The following is an 18,688-nucleotide window of genomic DNA, read 5'->3' on the forward strand; positions in this document are numbered from 1 at the left end:
TCTCATCTTTACGAGTTTTTTTTACAGTCTATGGTTTTGATGAACTACTGAACATGATATAAAGGAAATCTTAGAAAAATTATTGTAATAAGTTTGTTTATAATTACTTCCCACCACTAATTCATATACAAAAATAATTATATTGTTTCTTGTCTTAAAGGATAAACAATATTTTATTTTATATTAAATTAGATTTTATTTTATTTTATTTTATTGGAGGTTGGATGTATTAAGTATATTGAATATTAATATCAATAAAAAGTTTGTCAAATTCGTTATGAATAAATTAAAATTGAAATTAAAAAGTCTTTATATTAAAATTAAATGTATGAAGGTAGGAACCAATGTGATCGGTGTGAATCCAAACACGGTCAGTAAATACAGTCGCGCGCGGCTCTGTCATTGGTCTGTGTGCTGTTCAGCAGTAACTATGAAGGGAACATGAGGTGTCCTCTAGCAACAGAACAACAGAAAAAGCAGATTGTGCCGAGGAACTAGATGCACACAAAGTGCTCACAAGAAAGGTCGGTTTACATTTTTACCAGTTTATATTTTTAACCATGCGCTCCGAATATTTAGTGTTGGGGCAATACTGGCTGTGTCTCAAACCACCACGAGCTGTTTACCAAGACAACATTTTTAGGCACGTACCAGACGAAAGCATCTAACGTTGCACATCTAAACACTCTCTAGATAGGCAGCTCAGTAGGTTTTGAAACGCAGCCATTGTGTCTGTGCTGTCATGTTAAATGGGTGAGTAAATTATTTAAATGTAAAAAATGTAGGCTATATTATTTTTGTTGCATTCTTTTATTGTTTGTAGTATTGAATTGTATTCTACAGTATGTCATCCATCCACACCACCAGTCATATTGATGATATTTTTTAATATTCATTTTATTCCTCTGAAGTTGTCACCCATGCACATCAATGTCACATGCTTTTTTCTCCTATACACCAGCTGTGCTTTTAACACATGATCTGAGCAGGAATGGTGGGATATGATCCAAGCTCCCCTGGTTCGGCTCTTACCCCGGAGGAAGCTGCCCTGGCCGGGTCAGCGGCCGGCATGGTCACCCGTGCCCTCATCAGCCCTCTGGATGTCATCAAAATCAGGTTTCAGGTGAGGGCTGTTGAGTTTCACAATTGTTACTTTGTACACCGTAATGAAATGAAAGCATAAAGATGAGCACATTCAACTAAAGCTGTCTTTCCCTAGTAGCTACATCTGATTTGTATAAGCGGCAGCATCGTGCCTAGAACATGAGTCACTTTTTCCTGTGGAATTTTAGTACCACTCCCAAATCCACATCAGCACTGAGCTCAGTTGAAAATAAGTTCAAAACAGCACATCGACCGCATCTTCTGGTGTGTATTCATAACCAGTTTAAAGCGGATAAACAAGCTAAAATTTATTTTTGTAGTTAGCAACTGATGGAGAGGCCTCAAGGTGGCGGTGTCTCACTTTTTTAGTCATTTCAAATCTTCACATTCAAACAATTCTGATATATGAGTCCTCAAACTGCTTTTGCTTCTGATAAAAGAGGATCATTTTGAGCTTTTGTGCATTGCTCCTGCAGTTGCAGATCGAGCAGGTGTCCTGGAGGAATCGTCAGGGCAAGTACTGGGGTTTATGGCAGGCCACACGCTGCATTCTGACCGAAGAAGGTCTTCCTGCTTTCTGGAAAGGACACGTTCCTGCCCAGCTGCTGTCTGTGTGTTACGGGGCAGTTCAGGTACTTGGAGATGCAGAAAATACATTCGGATATTTACACCTCTGATGTGGCCTGAATCATCTTCCTGTTTAATAGTTAAGCCAAATAAAAATGGTTTTTGACCTTAAAGGGTTAGTTCACCCAAAAATGAAAATAATGTCATTAATGACTCACCCTCATGTCGTTCTAAGCCCGTAAGACCTCCGTTCATCTTCGGAACACAGTTTAAGATATTTTAGATTTAGTCCGAGAGCATTCTGTCCCTCCATTGAAACTGTATATACAGTATACTGGCCATGTCCATAAAGGTAATAAAGACATCATCAAAGTAGTCCATGTGACATCAGTGGGTTAGTTAGAAGTTTTTGAAGCATCGAAAATACTTTTTGGTCCAAAAATAACACAAAATAAGACTTTATTCCGCATTGTATTCTCTCCCGGGTCTGTTGTGAATCTGCGTTCACGACTCCGCAGTGAGGCTGCTGACGGAAGACGCTGATGACGTGTTATCTGGTGCGCCCGAGCTTCGTTTACAGTCTGAGGGAGACGCACGCTATATTCAAGCTATTCTACATTGTTTGCGTGGATATCATTTTTTTAATGGTGCGTAAATGTGCATGTCGCGGATGAGACACTTTTACAGCGTGCGTTTCCCTCAGTCTATAAACGAAGCTCGGGCGCACCAGAAATACACGTCATCAGCGTCTTACGCCATCAGCGTAACTGTGAAGGATTGACAACAGACCCGGGAGAGAATAAGTTGAACTTGACTTTTTCATTGTAAGGGTGGAAATGAAGATCCTGTTTTGTTCTATTCTGTCAGGATTTTGTAGCAAAAAGATTCTGTTCTGTTCTGTTCTGTTCTGTTCCAGTAGGGTTTTGTTACTGTAAACAAAGATAAATCTTGTCCTTATCAGTGTTATTTTAGTATTATTTATTTACTGTTTTAATATTTATTAATATTTTGAGCTTTTGTTTTTAAATTTTTAAATTTTCATTTTATGATATCTGATTTTGTAATTTATTTTTATTTTTCTAAATACAGTACAATTAATTTGTTTTAGTAATTTTAGTAGGCAATTTCCACTTTTATTTCAGTTAGTGCCAAAGCAGCATTTCTAATTCTTAAATGTTTCATCTAATATTTATATTTTATTCAAATTACAAAACCTTTTTTTATTAGTTTTACTCTTAGTTAACATTGACAATTCTGATTCTGATGTTGTAGCAATAAATTAATAATAATAATAAAAATCTACAATTTAAAAGGATTAGTAGAAATTTGATAATGTGTCATCATTTACTCATCCTCATGTTGTTCCAAACCTGTATGAATTTCTTTCTTCTGCTGAACACAAAAGATGATATTTTGAATTTGAAGATTGCCGGAAATCAAACAGTTGTGGGGCACCATTGACTTCCATAGTATAGAAAAAATATATAATGGAAATAGGGCTGGTCGATATGGCCAAAAAAAATTATCACAATATTTTTTTTTATATCAGTCGATATCGATAAATGTAAAATATTTCTTTCTTTCAAGTTTAAAGCCTGATTTTTGCTCCTAAGTGAAAGTTAGGAGCCAAAAGAAACCAGAGCGTTAATTGTGGTTTTAAACTACTCTTTATTGTCAGAACACATCATGTCAAACACTTGCCAAACAGGGGAACATTCACAAATCTGAGGTAGAACATTCAAACATTTGTCATTTTTCCTTAACAAAATAATATCTTAATAGAAAAAAATATTTCTTAGTTTCTGCATGTGCTAATTTTATTTTGTAAAATGACGAATAAACATTATCGAACATTTATCGAACTCTTGATATCGTTGTATCGAGAAAAATTATATTGCGATAATTATCGTTATAGTTTTATCGCCCAGCCCTAAATGGAAATCAACGGTTTGATTACCGACAATCTTCAAAATATCAATTTTTGTGTTCAACAGAAGAAAGAAATGCATACAGGTTTGGAACAACATGAGGATGAGTAAATGCTGACACATTTGCATTTTTGGGTGAACTATCCCTTTAAATTGTAGCAAAAAATATTATCCTATTTGGTATTTTAGATTGATAGATTAATAATTTGCAGTAACCCTTCACAAAATTGTAGACATCTTGAAACTCACTGTTTCGGTTTGTCTGGTTTGTCCTAGTTTGCGAGTTTCGAGGCCTTGACGAAGCTGGTCCACAGGAAAACCTCCTATAACAGCCAGACCCCAGGAGTCCATTTCCTCTGTGGTGGTTTGGCCGCCTGCTCCGCCACCTTCACCTGCCAGCCGCTGGATACCCTGCGCACACGCTTCGCTGCCCAGGGCGAACCCAAGGTCAGGGGTCAAACCTCAGGAATGTGATGATGTGTTACTAAATGCTGCTGAATCATGTCACAATGCATCTGAACGGGTGAAATATTATATTTGAATCATTGGTACCCCTTTGACTGGGTTTTGATCTTCTTTCACGGGTCGTTTAGATCAAAGCCTTCATACATCAATACAGGTGTTCTGCAGGGCTCAGTTTTGGGTCCTCTTTTATTTATTATTTAATTATTTGTTGTTTAATGCTGCTTGTTTTATTGTGTTTGTAAGGTGCACTTGAGTGTCATGTAAGGCGCCTATAAATAAAATGTATAATAATAATAAATTACAAGTCAGTTATCAGTGCGAAGTGCCTACATTTCACTTTTTGAAGGACTTTAATGAGACACTTCCCATGATTCAAAGGTTTTCTCATATGTGCAGATGTATCGTAACCTCAGGCATGCGGTCGGCACTATGTTCCGCTCAGAGGGGCCCTTCACCTTCTACAGGGGCCTCACACCCACGCTTGTGGCCGTGTTTCCATACGCAGGCCTGCAGTTTTTCTTTTATAATATCCTGAAGAAATTTCTGGCACAGCAGGACTCCAAATCTAAAGGTCAGATCATGCTTCTTTAACATTTTTGCATTGTTTATATACTATTATTGTATTTATTAAAGTCCGCGTGAACCGGAAGTTGCAAACGACTTTTCTCAAGTGTTGTGACTCAAAACACTTGTGACGCATTTCCGAGTGAAAGGGAATATTGAACAGAGGGCAGGGTTTTACTTCAGCGCTCCTCCTCTCCATCTCTCGCCCATAGCAGAGTAACGGTTCGAGGGGAGTGGTTAAGCGATTAACCAACCCAAGCCGTCAAGCCAATGTCATCAGAAAAAGAACCATTCCAGACCCGGAAGTAACTTTTCAGACTTTGATTAAAGATAACCACAGCAAACAATTTTTTCCCATGTATTAACTTGCACGGATTAATTGTTCACCACAAGACTAGTAATATCCGCTAACAAAGTAAATAGGGTCAATTTTGATTTCATGCCGACTTTAATATTAATAAATATTTAGAATTAGCTTTTTTTTTTTTTTTTTTTTTAATTTTTAATTTTGTTTAGCTTTAAATTAGTTTTTTTTAAATATTTTTATTATTATTAAAAATTGGCATTTTCTGCCAATTTTCAATAAATCAATTAAATTGAAAACTAAAACCAGATTAACCATTTCATAAAAAACTGTACGCAAAATATGTGACATTAAATTTAGTTTCGAATGCTTCATCCCTGTCAAATTAAAGAATAAAATGCAGTCAACATGTATGCAAATTGTTAATGAGTGGGCGGGGCTTTTTCAAATTAGGGAGAGCGTCTTGATTTATTTAAAATGGGAAGACAATGCCTTCCCTATGTTTCAAGCACCAGGAGCAATTTTTTTAATAGATCTAGTTAGCAACAACAACAATGATCTTAAAGTACATATCTATCAAGACAGATTTAAACCTTGTGCTTTTCTGTCCCGATATAAATGTTTCTGTGGTGTTTTGTCTGTTTTAAGGAGGTTTGCACAGTCTGGTCAGTGGCAGTTGCGCTGGAGTCGTCAGTAAAACTCTCACGTATCCTTTCGACCTGATTAAAAAGAGACTTCAAGTGGGTGGATTTGAACAGGCCAGGATGCAGTTTGGACAGGTTGGTGGAATAGACTAGTAGTTAAAGATAAAGTTCAAACCTAACAGGGGTTCATCACTGTCCCTATCATAACTAGTTCTGCTTGCTGGCATCCTATCTAAACCTTGAGTATTAATCTGCTGTTGTTTTATGTAGATTAAACCTTTCTGAGCTGAATACTCTTCGATAATATTGAATAATATCATTCAAAAGATTGGGGTCCTTAAGATGAACATTTTTCTTTAAGGAAATTTATATTTTTATTCATCATGGATCCATCAAACGTCACAATAAAGACATTTATAATGTCAATGCAAATAAATGCTGTTCTTTTGAACTTTGTTCATTAGAGAATCCTGAAACAATGTTTCATGGTTTCCATAAAAATCTGAAGCAGCATTGTTTTCAACATTGATGATAATCAGAAATGTTTCTTGAGCATCAAATCATCATGTTAGAATGAATAGCATTTATGAATGACTCATTTCTGAAGGATCATGTGACACTGAAGACTGGAGTAATGATGCTGAAAATTCATCTTTGATCACAGGAATAAATTACATTTTAACATATTCAAATAGAAAACTGTTATTTTAAATTGCAATAATATTTCATGGTTTTTACTGTATTTTTGCTCAAATAAATGCAGTAGGGCTGGACGATATGGCCTAACAAAAAAAAAAAAAATCAGATTTATGATTTAACGCGCGTTCGGAACTACGGGAGCCCAGAGGGGAGCCTCGGCGGATGTTAAAGAGAAAACTGATTTTCATTCAAACAAATCGACTTAAACTACACATTCGAGTTAATCGATAATCGCCCAGCCCTAAAATGCAGCCTTGGTGAGCGAAGAAACTTCATTCAAAAACATTTTAAAATGTTACAAAGCCAAAACTTTTGATTTTGAAAGCCCAAAATGACTAATTTTTTCTTGTATTTTCTGTGAAGGTGCGCACATATCATGGGTTTGTAGACTGTGTGGTGAGGATCGGCAGAGAGGAAGGGCTCCGAGGTTATTTTAAGGGACTCTCCCCTAGTCTCCTGAAGGCCGCTGTATCCACAGGCTTCACCTTCTTCTGGTACGAGTTCTTCATCAATGCCATTGTGAGCCTGAAGAGCAGTTAGTGAGAAAACGTGCAGACCTCCTTGAGAGACATTTTAGATCATCAGATCCGATGGAACTTAACGTGCGCTTTACGGTGTGTAGATGTATTAGGACCAGATATATGTTTTACCTCTGACTTGCCTAAACTGAACTGAACTGTCACTCTCGACTGGAGACCTGAAAACTATTGTTACAGATATTACGGTTTGTCATAATGTCTGTGTATTTTGTTTGCACTGCATGAGGGTCTATTTTTATATATATATATATACATACACAACATTATACACTGGAAATTAGAACGTTTGAACTTTATACTTTTTTTTCTGTTTTGCATTTCAAAACATTTAAACCATATAGCAAGTATAGTGCATAGAATATTCAATCATCCGGTTTCTACAAAGTTTAATTTTGTGTGTTTTATGTTATTGTTAAGGTTTTCAAATGATGAATGGTCAAAATATTTTTTTGGATGAATGAAAAAAATGTATCCATTTAGATATTGAAGAACAGTTTGAACCTCCATGTTTTCTTTGGCTTTATTTATCCCCATATTTATATATGATTTTTTATTGTAGGCCTATTTCCTTTCTGACGATAAGAAAAACAAACTAATCTGAGGTTCATAGTGGTTATACTTTACATCTGTGTACTTATGTATAAAAACACATTTATTTAGGGAGAACAAATGGGTGAAGCAACTATTTTTGTAATAAAAACAGTATTTTATTTTGATTCTCTTTGTATCCTGTCCTGCTTTTATTGAATTATTTTTGGAGAAAAATGTTTCCTAAATATTAGATAATATTTAGTTGTATGCAGAGTTTTGGTAATGGGTAATATGCCAAAAAAACATGCCTTGTCAATGTTAATTGAGGTGTATAAAAAGCATTACATTGACTTAAAATGTCATTATTACATTAATAAGTAAAACACACATACTCACTGTAAAACTACATTTTTTATTTTAATTATTTTTCATTCACATTAAATCAGCAGGGTAAACCATAACAATTTCTTCATATTTTATGACACTGCCGTGACTTGATCCGAATTGAAAACGCAGCGAAATCTTCTAAATCAGCTAAAACACTTCTAAGCATCTCTGAATACTTTCTCTGAATATTTCTCACATCATACATGACAACCTTTCGGATCTACAACAATAGATTCAAAAGCCTGGTAACAAAAATAAAAACCACTGTACAAAGTTATATAGCCTGCCCTGGAGTGATATAAATTGGAGGCTAGGCTATATAATGATTAACCCATGAAACATAGCCTACCATGAATAAATATTAACCATGTCCGACTGTCTGCGAATTAATAACTCATCTGTACTTAACTTTTGATGTCATGACTTACTAATTAAGGTGCGGCCACATTACTGTTGTATGGCGAAGTTCAGCGTGCGATCTGATCTGTCGCGTGAAGCGAAACATATCACATATGATTCAAGTTTTTGACGCCTTGGCCTATATAACAATGCTCAGTTTGGAAGTGACGTAAGAATAATCTGTTCTTAAAACATGGCTGTTTAAGATGGACAACAGGCCTTCTTTGCCCTCGAAATTAAGTTGAGCTAGTATATGTCCACAATTATAAGGTTATTCAGAATAGTTGGGACATTTTTCCAGCAGTGGGTCCCCTCAATGGCAAAAAGTCTCCCAATTTACAATTTATATATCCAATAATTGCATGGCACATTGGTGTTTTTTCCCACGTGAAAACAGAAGGGTTAACCACCCTCTCCATGATGGGTAAAGAATACTATTTTAACCGAGTAGGCCATGTCTCCGATGTATACCAAGAAGTTGATGACGGTCATGAAGGTCACCACCACCAGATCATCCCATGAACAGTGGTTACAGCCATCTGGACGTGAGTTGTTAAATGCATACAGCGGCCAGATAACAACAGCGGTTGCGTACATAGCCACGGCCAGGATGTTGAAGGTGATGACCGCCTTGTCGAAAGAAAACGGAAAGACGTGCAACAGCCTGGCAATGGTGAGGAGAATAATCAGCAAGGAAAAAATGAAGCATATGGAGTAGACGGCCACGCACCACTGCGTTCCCGGAAACCTCCTATATTCGCCAAGGCTCAAACACGTGAATATGATGCAGGAAACAAAGGTCTCCAGGATTTTGAGGAGACCAGGGACGGTGGAGAGAAAGCCGCTGATTTCACCAGGTATTTTGTGGATCAACCAGACCTCGCCGGCGTACAGTCCGAAACACAACCAGGACACTGCGGATGCCCCGATCTCCCTGGAGTCGGAGGCGCGGGCGAAGAACGTGGGAAAGACGATTGAAATGGTGAGCATCATAAGTGTGGCCAGCATAGCAAAGGCCATGGTGAAGTCCTCCCAGGAAATGGGCACTTTGGCGCTCAGGCTGGTGAACTCCAGGACGAGGATGAGGAGGGTTGTGAAACAGCAGAAGCACCAGCAGAACATGCACCAGGCCCAATGGGACAGACCGTTTTCGATGATTGGGACTCCTTCTGACGCCGCCAATGCAAAGCAGATGCAAGTCAGAACCACCTCCAGCATCCGCACAATGCCAAGAGGCTGGATCAGTGTCCTGAAATCCACGTGCAACATGACGATTCTGTTTCACAAATCCCCAAAGTCTTGATGTTAAGCTTTTTTAGGTCGACCTTTTCCCAACGCTCGTTACATTCTCCTGGTGCAGTTTCATTGTGCCACGAATTTCAACAAATCCATAACAAATCCTCTGTTTTTTTGTATTCCACAAGCATTGAGGGATTCTTGAGACGCCAATAGACAAGTTCTTCCTCGTGGTAAACCTTCAGTTTATTCCGATGTGGCAGCAAACAAGTTTCATGTTGACTCTAGACCAGAAACCATCAATCGAGGCGTTTTGAGCTTATCTCTTTTATGACCCATCTGCAGGTTCTCATTGGTCGCTGGTCTGTTGTTGTCCTATGAGCTGATCCCAAACCCTGAACTCTGGTCTCGAGCCAGGCTCTTTCTAATCTTCTCCTATGAGCTTCAGTCCCTCCTCAACATATCTACTGGTTTAATCAGAGGGGAGTGTACATTAAGGTTTCATTTGGGTTATTCTTTTACTTGTCCTGATAACAGTATGATGTAGGGTTATATTTAGACCAAGATTGTTTTACAGATAAAGCAAACAATACGGCATAACTCTTCTTTTGTCTACGCCTAGTAAAATAAATTAATGAGCTTTTCTCTTATTTCTCGTATTACCTCGGATCTTCAGCTTAATTTGATACTGAATCTCCACAACGTGACAAAAAATTATATATATAAAGTTTTGGCATTAAAAGTCAAAATTATGAGAAAAGTTGTAATTATGACAAAAATTTTCTCATTTCTCTCTCTTGAATGTCATAACTATGACTTTTACTCATAAATTCGACTTTTCATCTCATCTCTTATGATTTACCAAATTATTTTGGCAGAAATGGGCTTGATATACTCCGAATCATTATCACATTTGTAGATCATAACAATATGTTCCACTAAAATTTGACAACCAGAAGGTGTCATTTTACTTCTTGATTTCATTGTGAATAGTAGGCTAGCTATGTATGTGTGTTGTGTTTTAAATGCCTGTTTTTATTGCTATTTTCATGCTTAAATCCAGGTTCAAATACAATAGTTGATAGATAAAACAACTAAAAACCTAAATAAGATGTTCAAGATCAATTTTTAAAAACTTTCAAACTGAATTTGAACTAACCTTTTAAAGCAGTCAGCTGGTCATAATGACATCATTTCCCCTTCAGCATACCTACGGCATTAATCTGTTGAAATATGTTTAAACTGAAGTTTTATTGACGTTTGAAGCACTAGTTGATAAGTAATGGCATTTGAAATAGAGCAGAAAGGTTAATGTGTATAGATAGACTAAAAATCCAATAGATAATAAGCAATAAAATTTAAAGGGGCATTATTATGCAAAATTCACTTTTAAATTGCTTTGAACATAATAATGTGTCCACAGTATGTGCACACAACCACCCTATTGGGGTAAAAAACAATTCATCCAACTGCATACAAGTGTGAATCCTTGTTTTTGTTCAGTCAGCAGATTAAAGTAACTGCTTGAATATGTTCATTCAACTTTATGATCAAACTGCTGAAGTCACAACCGCATTATAACTAGCTAACTAACCATAGCGGTAAGCATAGCGACAGTGTCAAACATGGCGGTGTCCATGGTGTCCATAAAACCGTGAAGTTTTACAAGGACTGACAGCACGTAGAGAGCACCCGATACGCTTTTATTATGACAATTATGATGCCATAAACATAATGATGAAGACCAACTGATAGCCTGTTTTTTCTCTTTCTTTCACTTTCTTTGGTTTTACTGGCCAGTTTATTTGCAAACACTGATAGCAAAGGAGAATTGCTGTGAATCTCTACAATGACCAGATGCCACATAAAAAAAAAGAAGTATGCATTCAGGGCAAATGGGATTTATTTCAAATGTTATAATCTTAATAAACTTTAATATCACATTATGAAATAAATGTTTTTCTCTAAAACACGTTGACCACAATTATTAATACCCCTAGAATTTTTTATTGAGTAAAATATCTCTGAAGTATATTCCCATTAATATTTACCCACCAGGGGGACTAGGAACATGAAATTGTCCAGCTATGACTTCTTGTTTCACAGGAGTTTAAATATGAGGAAACACAAAGGCCAAATTCCCTTAATCATCAATCACAATGAGTAAAACCAAAGAATATGGTTCTGATGTGCATCAAAAGATTGTTGAGCTTCACAAAATAGAAAGTGGCTGTAAGAAAATAGCTAAAGAATTGGAAATCCCCATTTTGACCATCAGGGCAATAATTAAGAAGTTCCAATCAACTAAAGATGTTACGAATCTGCCAGGAAGAGGACGTGTGTCTATATTGCTCTAATGCACGGTGAGGAGGAAAGATTGAGTGGCCAAAGACTCTCCAAGTTTTTGAGACTCTCATGTTGTGGGCCTATTTTTCTGCTAGAGGTTCTTGTTCAGATATACATGGCATCGTGGATTAAAATATCAACAGATAAAAAATCTAAACCTGACGGCTTCTGCTAGAAATCTTATAATGGGCCGTGGTTGGATCTTCCATCAGGACAATGAACGATCCAAAACAAACATTCAATTCAAATTTATTTGTATAGCGCTTTTCACAATACATATTGTTTCAAAGCAGCTTTACAGAAAATGCATTTCAGAAATGTACATACAAAAATACAGTTAGTTAATCATAAATTTAGGGCATAACATATCGCCGGCGTTGGGTCGTCTCTTTAATTTCAAAATCAACACAAAAATTTGTTACGGAGCACAAAATGAAGCTTTGCCATGACCGTCCCAGTTCCCTGACCTGATAAGTGGAGTGAACTGAAGAGGAGAAGCACCAACATCTGGGAATCTGAAGGATCGGGAGATATTCTGTATGGAGGAATGCTCTCTGATCTCTTGTCAGGTGTTCTCCAAACTCAGAGAAGATTTTTAAAATAAATAAACACACACACACACACACACACACACACATACAGAGATCTATTATAAACAAACTTTTATGTTAGATGCGATTAATCGATTTGACAGCGGTGTTAATCAGATCACTGATAAAAGGCACTGTTACAAATCAGACATTTCTAAATATTCTCAAATATTTCGACATTGTTTCAAAATACATTAATATCAAAAACAGTCAGTCAGTTCGCTATATAATCCTACTATGTTAACAAATACTAAATACCTTATCTATGATAACAAAATCCAATTTATGCATGCTAAAAACTTCCTGTATAAAAACTCATCCAATCTGATGCCACAGTCTGGTTACACTTATTAATAGATTTTACAATAACAATGTATCATACAACCATCGTGCTTTCCCTAGGCAGGTGAAACGAAGAACACCAGACGCACAGAGTAAACCGTATCCACAATGTAGGCGATCAGATTGATGCAAGTCATGCAGGACACAACAACCAGGCTGTCCCATAAACAGTATTGATGGTATTGTTGGTATTGTTGGTATTGTTGGATTGAAAAACAGATACTTGGTCTGGGATTGCCGTTAAAACTGTAGATTGGCCACATCACCACAGCCGTGATGTACATTATAACCGCCAGTACGTTGAAGCCCATCAGGCATTTGTCCAATGGGAAGGGGCATCGAGCCAGCAAGCGTCCGATCGTCAGGAGGATGATGAGGAGAGAGACGATGAAGCAGATCGAGTAGACGGCCACGCACCACTGCAGCCCAGCATATATGTTGTAGAATATAGGTTCCAGAGAGATGAAGATGATGCAGGCCACGAACGTCTCCAGGACCTTCAGTAAGCCCGGCACGGTGGACAGGAACCCGCTGATCTCCCCGGGTTTGGCTCGGGTCAGACCCACCTCGGTCGCGTACAGGCCGAAACACACGCAGGATATCACTGTAGCTGCGATCTGTGTCGCACACTTGGAGCATACAAAGAACCTGGGGTAGATGACCGATGCGGCCAGCAGCATAAGCGTGGACAGCATGGCAAAAGCCGTGGTGAAGTCGTCCCAAGAAATGGGCACCTTGGCGTTCAGGCTGGTGAGCTCCAGGATGATGATCACGAGGGTCACGAAGCTGCAGAAGCTCCAGGTGAACATGCACCAGGCCCAGAATGAAAAGCTGGTGTGGCCCACAGAAGCCACCAGACTGAAGGTGATGAGCGTCAGCACAAATTCAAGCAGTCGGATTATTCCCACCGGTGTGGTCAGAGATTGAGTGTTCAGGGTTACCATGATGATCCTTAAATGTCAAATAGTTACGCCTTGATTTTTTATGCGTCAGCCTTTAAAATGTTGTCGACAGCTCTCTCACACTCGCATGTTCTAAGCAGGGATATAATTTATGCTGCTTAATTCTTGGCTTTTCCACTCTTTTCTCAGCCTAACCGTTGTCCGTGTCAACTCCAGGTTAGTCTTCACACACTAACCTCACCCAGAAAGGAAGCAGTGTCAGGGAGGGGCCACATGTTTTCAGGCACATCCTCTGATTACTCATTGCCTTATCAGTTAGCACCTCAGGGCAAAACTAGATTGGCCCTGGTTTGGAAGTGTTTAGGTAGTGTGAAGTTCAAATGAGAGTAGGATGCGAAGATATGAATCTGGGTGGACCCTGAAATATCATCGGTCAATAAGATGATAAGCATATGAATACTAAAGGTGGAGAGAGATTATTGGTTTGAGTTACGGTCTGTAAATTGCTACAGTTCTCATTTGTGAAATAGGGCTGTATAAACTCTGACTAATAATAATAAGAAAGTCTTTCTCTGCAGAATGTGAGTCACACGGGGCAGGGTGGGGCCGGGCGGGGCAGGGCCGGGCCGGCGTGGGCTCACCTGTTTTAGAACACTCATTCATACTCTAACCCTGCCGTTGTGAACGGGAGGGCGCGAGGGGCGGAGTCGCTTTCTGTATGTAAGGAAGCTGGCCCCAAGCGCAGTGAAGAGAGCAGCATGTCCTCTTAGCTGAGGATGAGTCCCGCGGGGTGGGGCGGTGTGGACTCGTCCGTTTGGTAAATAATCACAGGAGGAAGAAAGTGAGGAACAGCCGTTGTGACTGAGTGAACGCAGTTTCAGCGTGACTGGATCTCAGGCATGAACACATTAATTGTGTTTGTGTCCGTCCGAGTCATGTAGAAAACGGACTAAAAGTGTTCATATAAATTTCACCTGCTGCCAGAGCCAGGATTCGAACATGGGTCTCTAGCGTGGTGCGAAAGCCTTAGAATCCACCACTGAGTCACAGGGGAAATGACATGACAGTTAGCACGAGCAGGCAAGAGATGTTTTGTGTCGCCTTTTGTTTGCAGGTGTGCATGTTTTATAACAGGCTCCGTTTGCTGCAATATTGACATTTCCAGCCTCCCAAACTAAAGTGGGGACTGGGAAATTTGTGAGAAATGGAGATTGATCCGGCCTCGGCGGGACTCAAACACTCTCTTTCTTCCTTTCGCCGATGTGAGTGACGCAGTTTAGAAAACTCACTCACAGTGTCCGTCTGGGTCATGCAGAAAGCTTGCGAGGGCTCTGCATGACGCGTGAAACGGAGGCGCGAGGGCGGGGTAGCTCTCTTGAACGTAAAGAGAGCTAGCCACGGGCGCGAGCGCCATAGTGAGTCGCAGCGGCGTGTCCGTCCACTCTGGCATCCTTTGTGTGCTGCGCTTTTAGCGCGACTCAAGCAAAGGGAGAGCGGGAAGCACGGGTCGTCATCTGCGGGGAGATCCATCTCATCGCATTCAGGGCAGCTGCCCTTAGCGAGTGCAGCTTCCGCGTAATCACGGCCCAGACAGGGAGCGTAGAGGAAGTGATGGTCTCTGCCGAGAGGTCCTCTGCACGAGGCGCAGGTTTTGGAGGCATTTGCAACAACGCCTCATTTTTGCTCTTTTAGAAAAAGTGTGACGCAACGGCGAACACACTAATGCGTTAAAAGGATATATAGCGCGCTGGATAGCATAGCAGAACAGAGAGCTGAAGGCGGCGTCGAGTAGAAACAGGAGCCACCGTCCTCAGAGCTGCTTAGCAGGGCTTTTCGACGACGCCGTAGAAGGCTTCTAACCGGAGGTCAGCGAAGTTAGAGAGTTCGCTGAAGGAGATAAAATCTAGAGTCTCTAGGCGAGGTATGGGTGCTTTTATAGCCATAAGTCACGCCCATTGTGGCGGCCTCTGACGTGCCAGGGTGCGAAGTGCCTTGATTGGTTGATGCGCCTGAGCCGCCTTGCCATAGGTTTGTGCAGTTGACGCAGCACAGCCAATGACTGCGCTGACGTTCATATGTGTCTGCTGTGCAGCTTCACTGCATTTTAAAAATTTGGCTTCAATATTCTCGAGAAAAGGAGTTTTCCCATAGCGTAAGCTAAGCCTTAGCTTAAGCCTTGATCTCTCGTAAGGGAACTAGACTCATGAGGGGTTGGTTAATAGTGAACTGTTACAAATATACCCACCCCGAAAACAGCCATAATAATAATAATACGTTTTATTTATATAGCGCCTTTCCAGGGCTCAAGGACGCTTTACAATAAACAAACAACAATAAAGGCAATAAAGAAAATGTAAGTACCGGTACATTAAATGAGAATTAGGTAGATGGGGCGTCACCCAGCAGAATACAATCAGATAAAAAAATTAAATAAAAATAAGAATTATGACATTCAGAAAATAGGTGAGTTTTGAGCATGGATTTGAAATCAGAAATAGTGTTAACAGAACAAAGTGATCGGGGGAGAGAGTTCCACATTTTGGGTGCAACAACACTGAATGATCTGACCCCCATTGAAGCAAGGCGATGCCGAGGGATGACGAGAAGGCTAGAGTCAGAGGATCGTAAAGTGCGAGTCGGGGTGTAGGGGAGGAGCAGGTTACAGAGATAGGGGGGAGCCAGGCCGTGAAGAGATTTAAAACTGAGAAGGAGAATTTTGAATTTAATACGGTGAGCCACAGGAAGCCAGTGAAGATCATGCAGAATTGGGGTGATATGTGCAGAACGCTTGGTGTGGGTGAGTATTCTGGCAGCAGAATTTTGTTTGAGTACCGGTATTGCAATTTGGAAATGGAGCTACTCAGCTAACAGACTTTTGTTATAAGAACGTTCTCCAAATATTCAGTGTTGGTTCCGGGAATGTGAAAAGGTCCCGTTTTCTTGACGTTAGAGGAACGTGTTTTAAGCAAAAACTCCAGTGTTAAATGAAATAGTTAAATCTGTCTTTTATATCTCAGTTACAACAGCAAAACAAAATCTAAAGTTAAATATGTAAGGATCAACTGGCCAACTAAACGCTGATCTCCATAATGGTGACTTAAAATTTGATTTTCTCCTTCAGTGATTCTGCTTGTTAACATCAGGTCAGGTGTCTTCAATAATGCTCATTCATCACTCAATTAATCACTTAATTATCTCATTAACTTTAACACTCTTCAGTGTTAATTTAAAACTCATATTTTAACACTTTACACTCTTGAGTCTGAAGCCAAATAAACTCCCAGGAGAGTCCATTTAACACTGGAGTTTTTGCTGTGTACCTTTTAAAACACGTTCCTCTAACGTCAAGAAAACTGGACATTTACACATTCCCGGAACCAACACTGAATATTTGGAGAACGTTCTTATAACAAAAGTCTGTTAGCTGGGTAGCAGATAGGCCAATGAAAAGTGCATTGCAGTAATCAAGACGTGATGTGACAAATGCATGGATGACAGTTTCAGCGTCTGAGATACTGATGAAGGGACAGAGCTGAGCGATACGACATAGATGAAAGAATGCGTATTTAGTGATAGATTTAATGTGAGAGTGGAAAGATAGAGAGGAGTCAAAGATTACACCAATATTTTTAACAGTACTGGATGGTTTGGTAGGAGAGCCAGCGATCTCACAGGTGAAGTTGGTAGGAATTTTATTAGTGAGTGACGGAGGTCCGGTAAAAATAATCTCAGTTTTGTCCATGTTAAGTTTTAGAAAATTTGAATGAAGCCAATCTTTTATTTCATGCACACAAGCAGAGAGTTTGTCAGTTGTGATAGATAGAGTCGATGTACAGGTAGTATATAATTGAATGTCATCAGCGTAAAAATGACAATTAAAACCATAATGGCGGAGGATCTGACCAAGAGGTATTATATAAATTATGAATAATAATGGCCCTAAAACGGATCCCTGAGGGACACCTTGCTTCAGGGGGACAGTAGGTGAGCAAAAATCCTGAAGTGAAATGTAGAATTGTCTTTCAGAGAGATAGGAAGAAAACCAAGAAAGAGCAGCACCGGAAATACCCACATCCGAAAGGCGAGAAATGAGTAGTTGATGGGAGACAGTATCGAAGGCAGAGCTGAGGTCGAGCAGCAGGAGCATAGACAGAGAACCAGAGTCACCAGAGAGAAGCAGATCATTCAGTACCTTAACTAGTGCAGTTTCAGTACTATGTAGAGGGCGAAAACCAGATTGAAGAGGATCCAAAAGATTATTTTCGACTAGAAAAGACTGAAGCTGGGAGTCAACAGTACTTTCTAGAAATTTAGCTATGAAGGGTAGATTTGAAATAGGACGATAATTAGATAAAACTGAGGGATCAAGGTTGGGTTTCTTGAGAACAGGGGTAACAACAGCAGTTTTGAGTGGCAGAGGGAATGAAGCAGAGGTAAGAGATGCATGCATTGATGAAGTGAGAGATAGGTGCAGAGATAGATAACTGAATGGCAAAGTTTCAGAAGTGGACTAGGAGCAGGGTCAAGACGACAAGATGAAGGGTTGGATTTCAAGATTAACTCAGAGACAGAAGAAGGAGTAGTCAGAGAAAAGAAAGGCAGGGATTGACCAGGGTGATTCTGAGATGTCTAATATTCGTAGCATCAGTAGAGAGGCACTGGTTTACGACATTTGTCTTTTCTAGCAAGTGAGTCAAGAATGAAGTGCAAAGTTCATCAGAAGCTAGAGTAACATGAGATGGAGGTTTGGTAAGTTTATTTATTGTGTTAAATAATGCTTTTGGTCTGTTGCTTGATTTATTAATTGTGGCAGATACAAAACTAGAACGAGCCAAGTTCAGGGCCGATTTGTAATTTTTTTACATGCAATAAAAGCCAAAAGGTGAACAGTCAGGCCAGTTTTTACTATAGTGACGCTCAAGCCGTCTACCAGTGGCCTTTTAGGATACGGAGCTCAGGAGTGTACCAAGGAGACGAATGGGCGGAAGGGAAGGGACGCTTCTGGTCTTAACAGGAGCATGCTTGTCTAAGATATCTGAGATTATGGAGTGATAGTTGGATAATATTAGGGAGGGAGAAGAGATATCAAAGACATCAGAGAGATTAGAAGAGGCAATGGAGGTACAAAATAATGCAGTATC

The 18,688-nt window shown here is 39.5% G+C and overlaps 2 protein-coding genes across 4 annotated transcripts; one reads left to right on the forward strand and one right to left on the reverse strand.

Annotated features, from left to right (window-relative positions):
• The first annotated feature begins 350 nt into the window (after positions 1-350).
• On the forward strand, positions 351-7,535 carry slc25a19 (solute carrier family 25 member 19). 3 transcript variants are annotated; one of them, XM_079624593.1, is made up of 7 exons: positions 351-524; positions 962-1,123; positions 1,581-1,736; positions 3,876-4,046; positions 4,461-4,635; positions 5,581-5,711; positions 6,639-7,535. In XM_079624593.1, the coding sequence occupies exons 2-7, from the start codon at positions 992-994 to the stop codon at positions 6,813-6,815; spliced, it is 942 nt and encodes a 313-aa protein (XP_079480719.1). In that variant the 5' UTR covers positions 351-524; positions 962-991; the 3' UTR covers positions 6,816-7,535. The 3 variants fall into 3 exon arrangements, with proteins under 3 accessions (XP_079480719.1, XP_079480720.1, XP_079480721.1); XM_079624594.1 differs by having other exon boundaries at positions 383-753; XM_079624595.1 differs by having other exon boundaries at positions 393-524; positions 990-1,123.
• Positions 7,536-7,784: 249 nt separating this feature from the next.
• On the reverse strand, positions 7,785-13,860 carry LOC307009961 (uncharacterized protein). The gene is made up of 3 exons (XM_079634229.1): positions 12,705-13,860; positions 9,527-9,651; positions 7,785-9,407 (listed from the first exon to the last, which is right to left on the reverse strand). Exons 1-3 carry the CDS (start codon positions 13,587-13,589, stop codon positions 8,534-8,536), a joined length of 1,884 nt encoding a protein of 627 aa, XP_079490355.1. The 5' UTR covers positions 13,590-13,860; the 3' UTR covers positions 7,785-8,533.
• Between the last annotated feature and the right edge of the window lie 4,828 nt (positions 13,861-18,688).

Source organism: Phoxinus phoxinus (genome assembly GCF_949152265.1).
Source record: "Phoxinus phoxinus genome assembly, chromosome: 1".
NCBI lineage: Eukaryota > Metazoa > Chordata > Actinopteri > Cypriniformes > Leuciscidae > Phoxinus > Phoxinus phoxinus.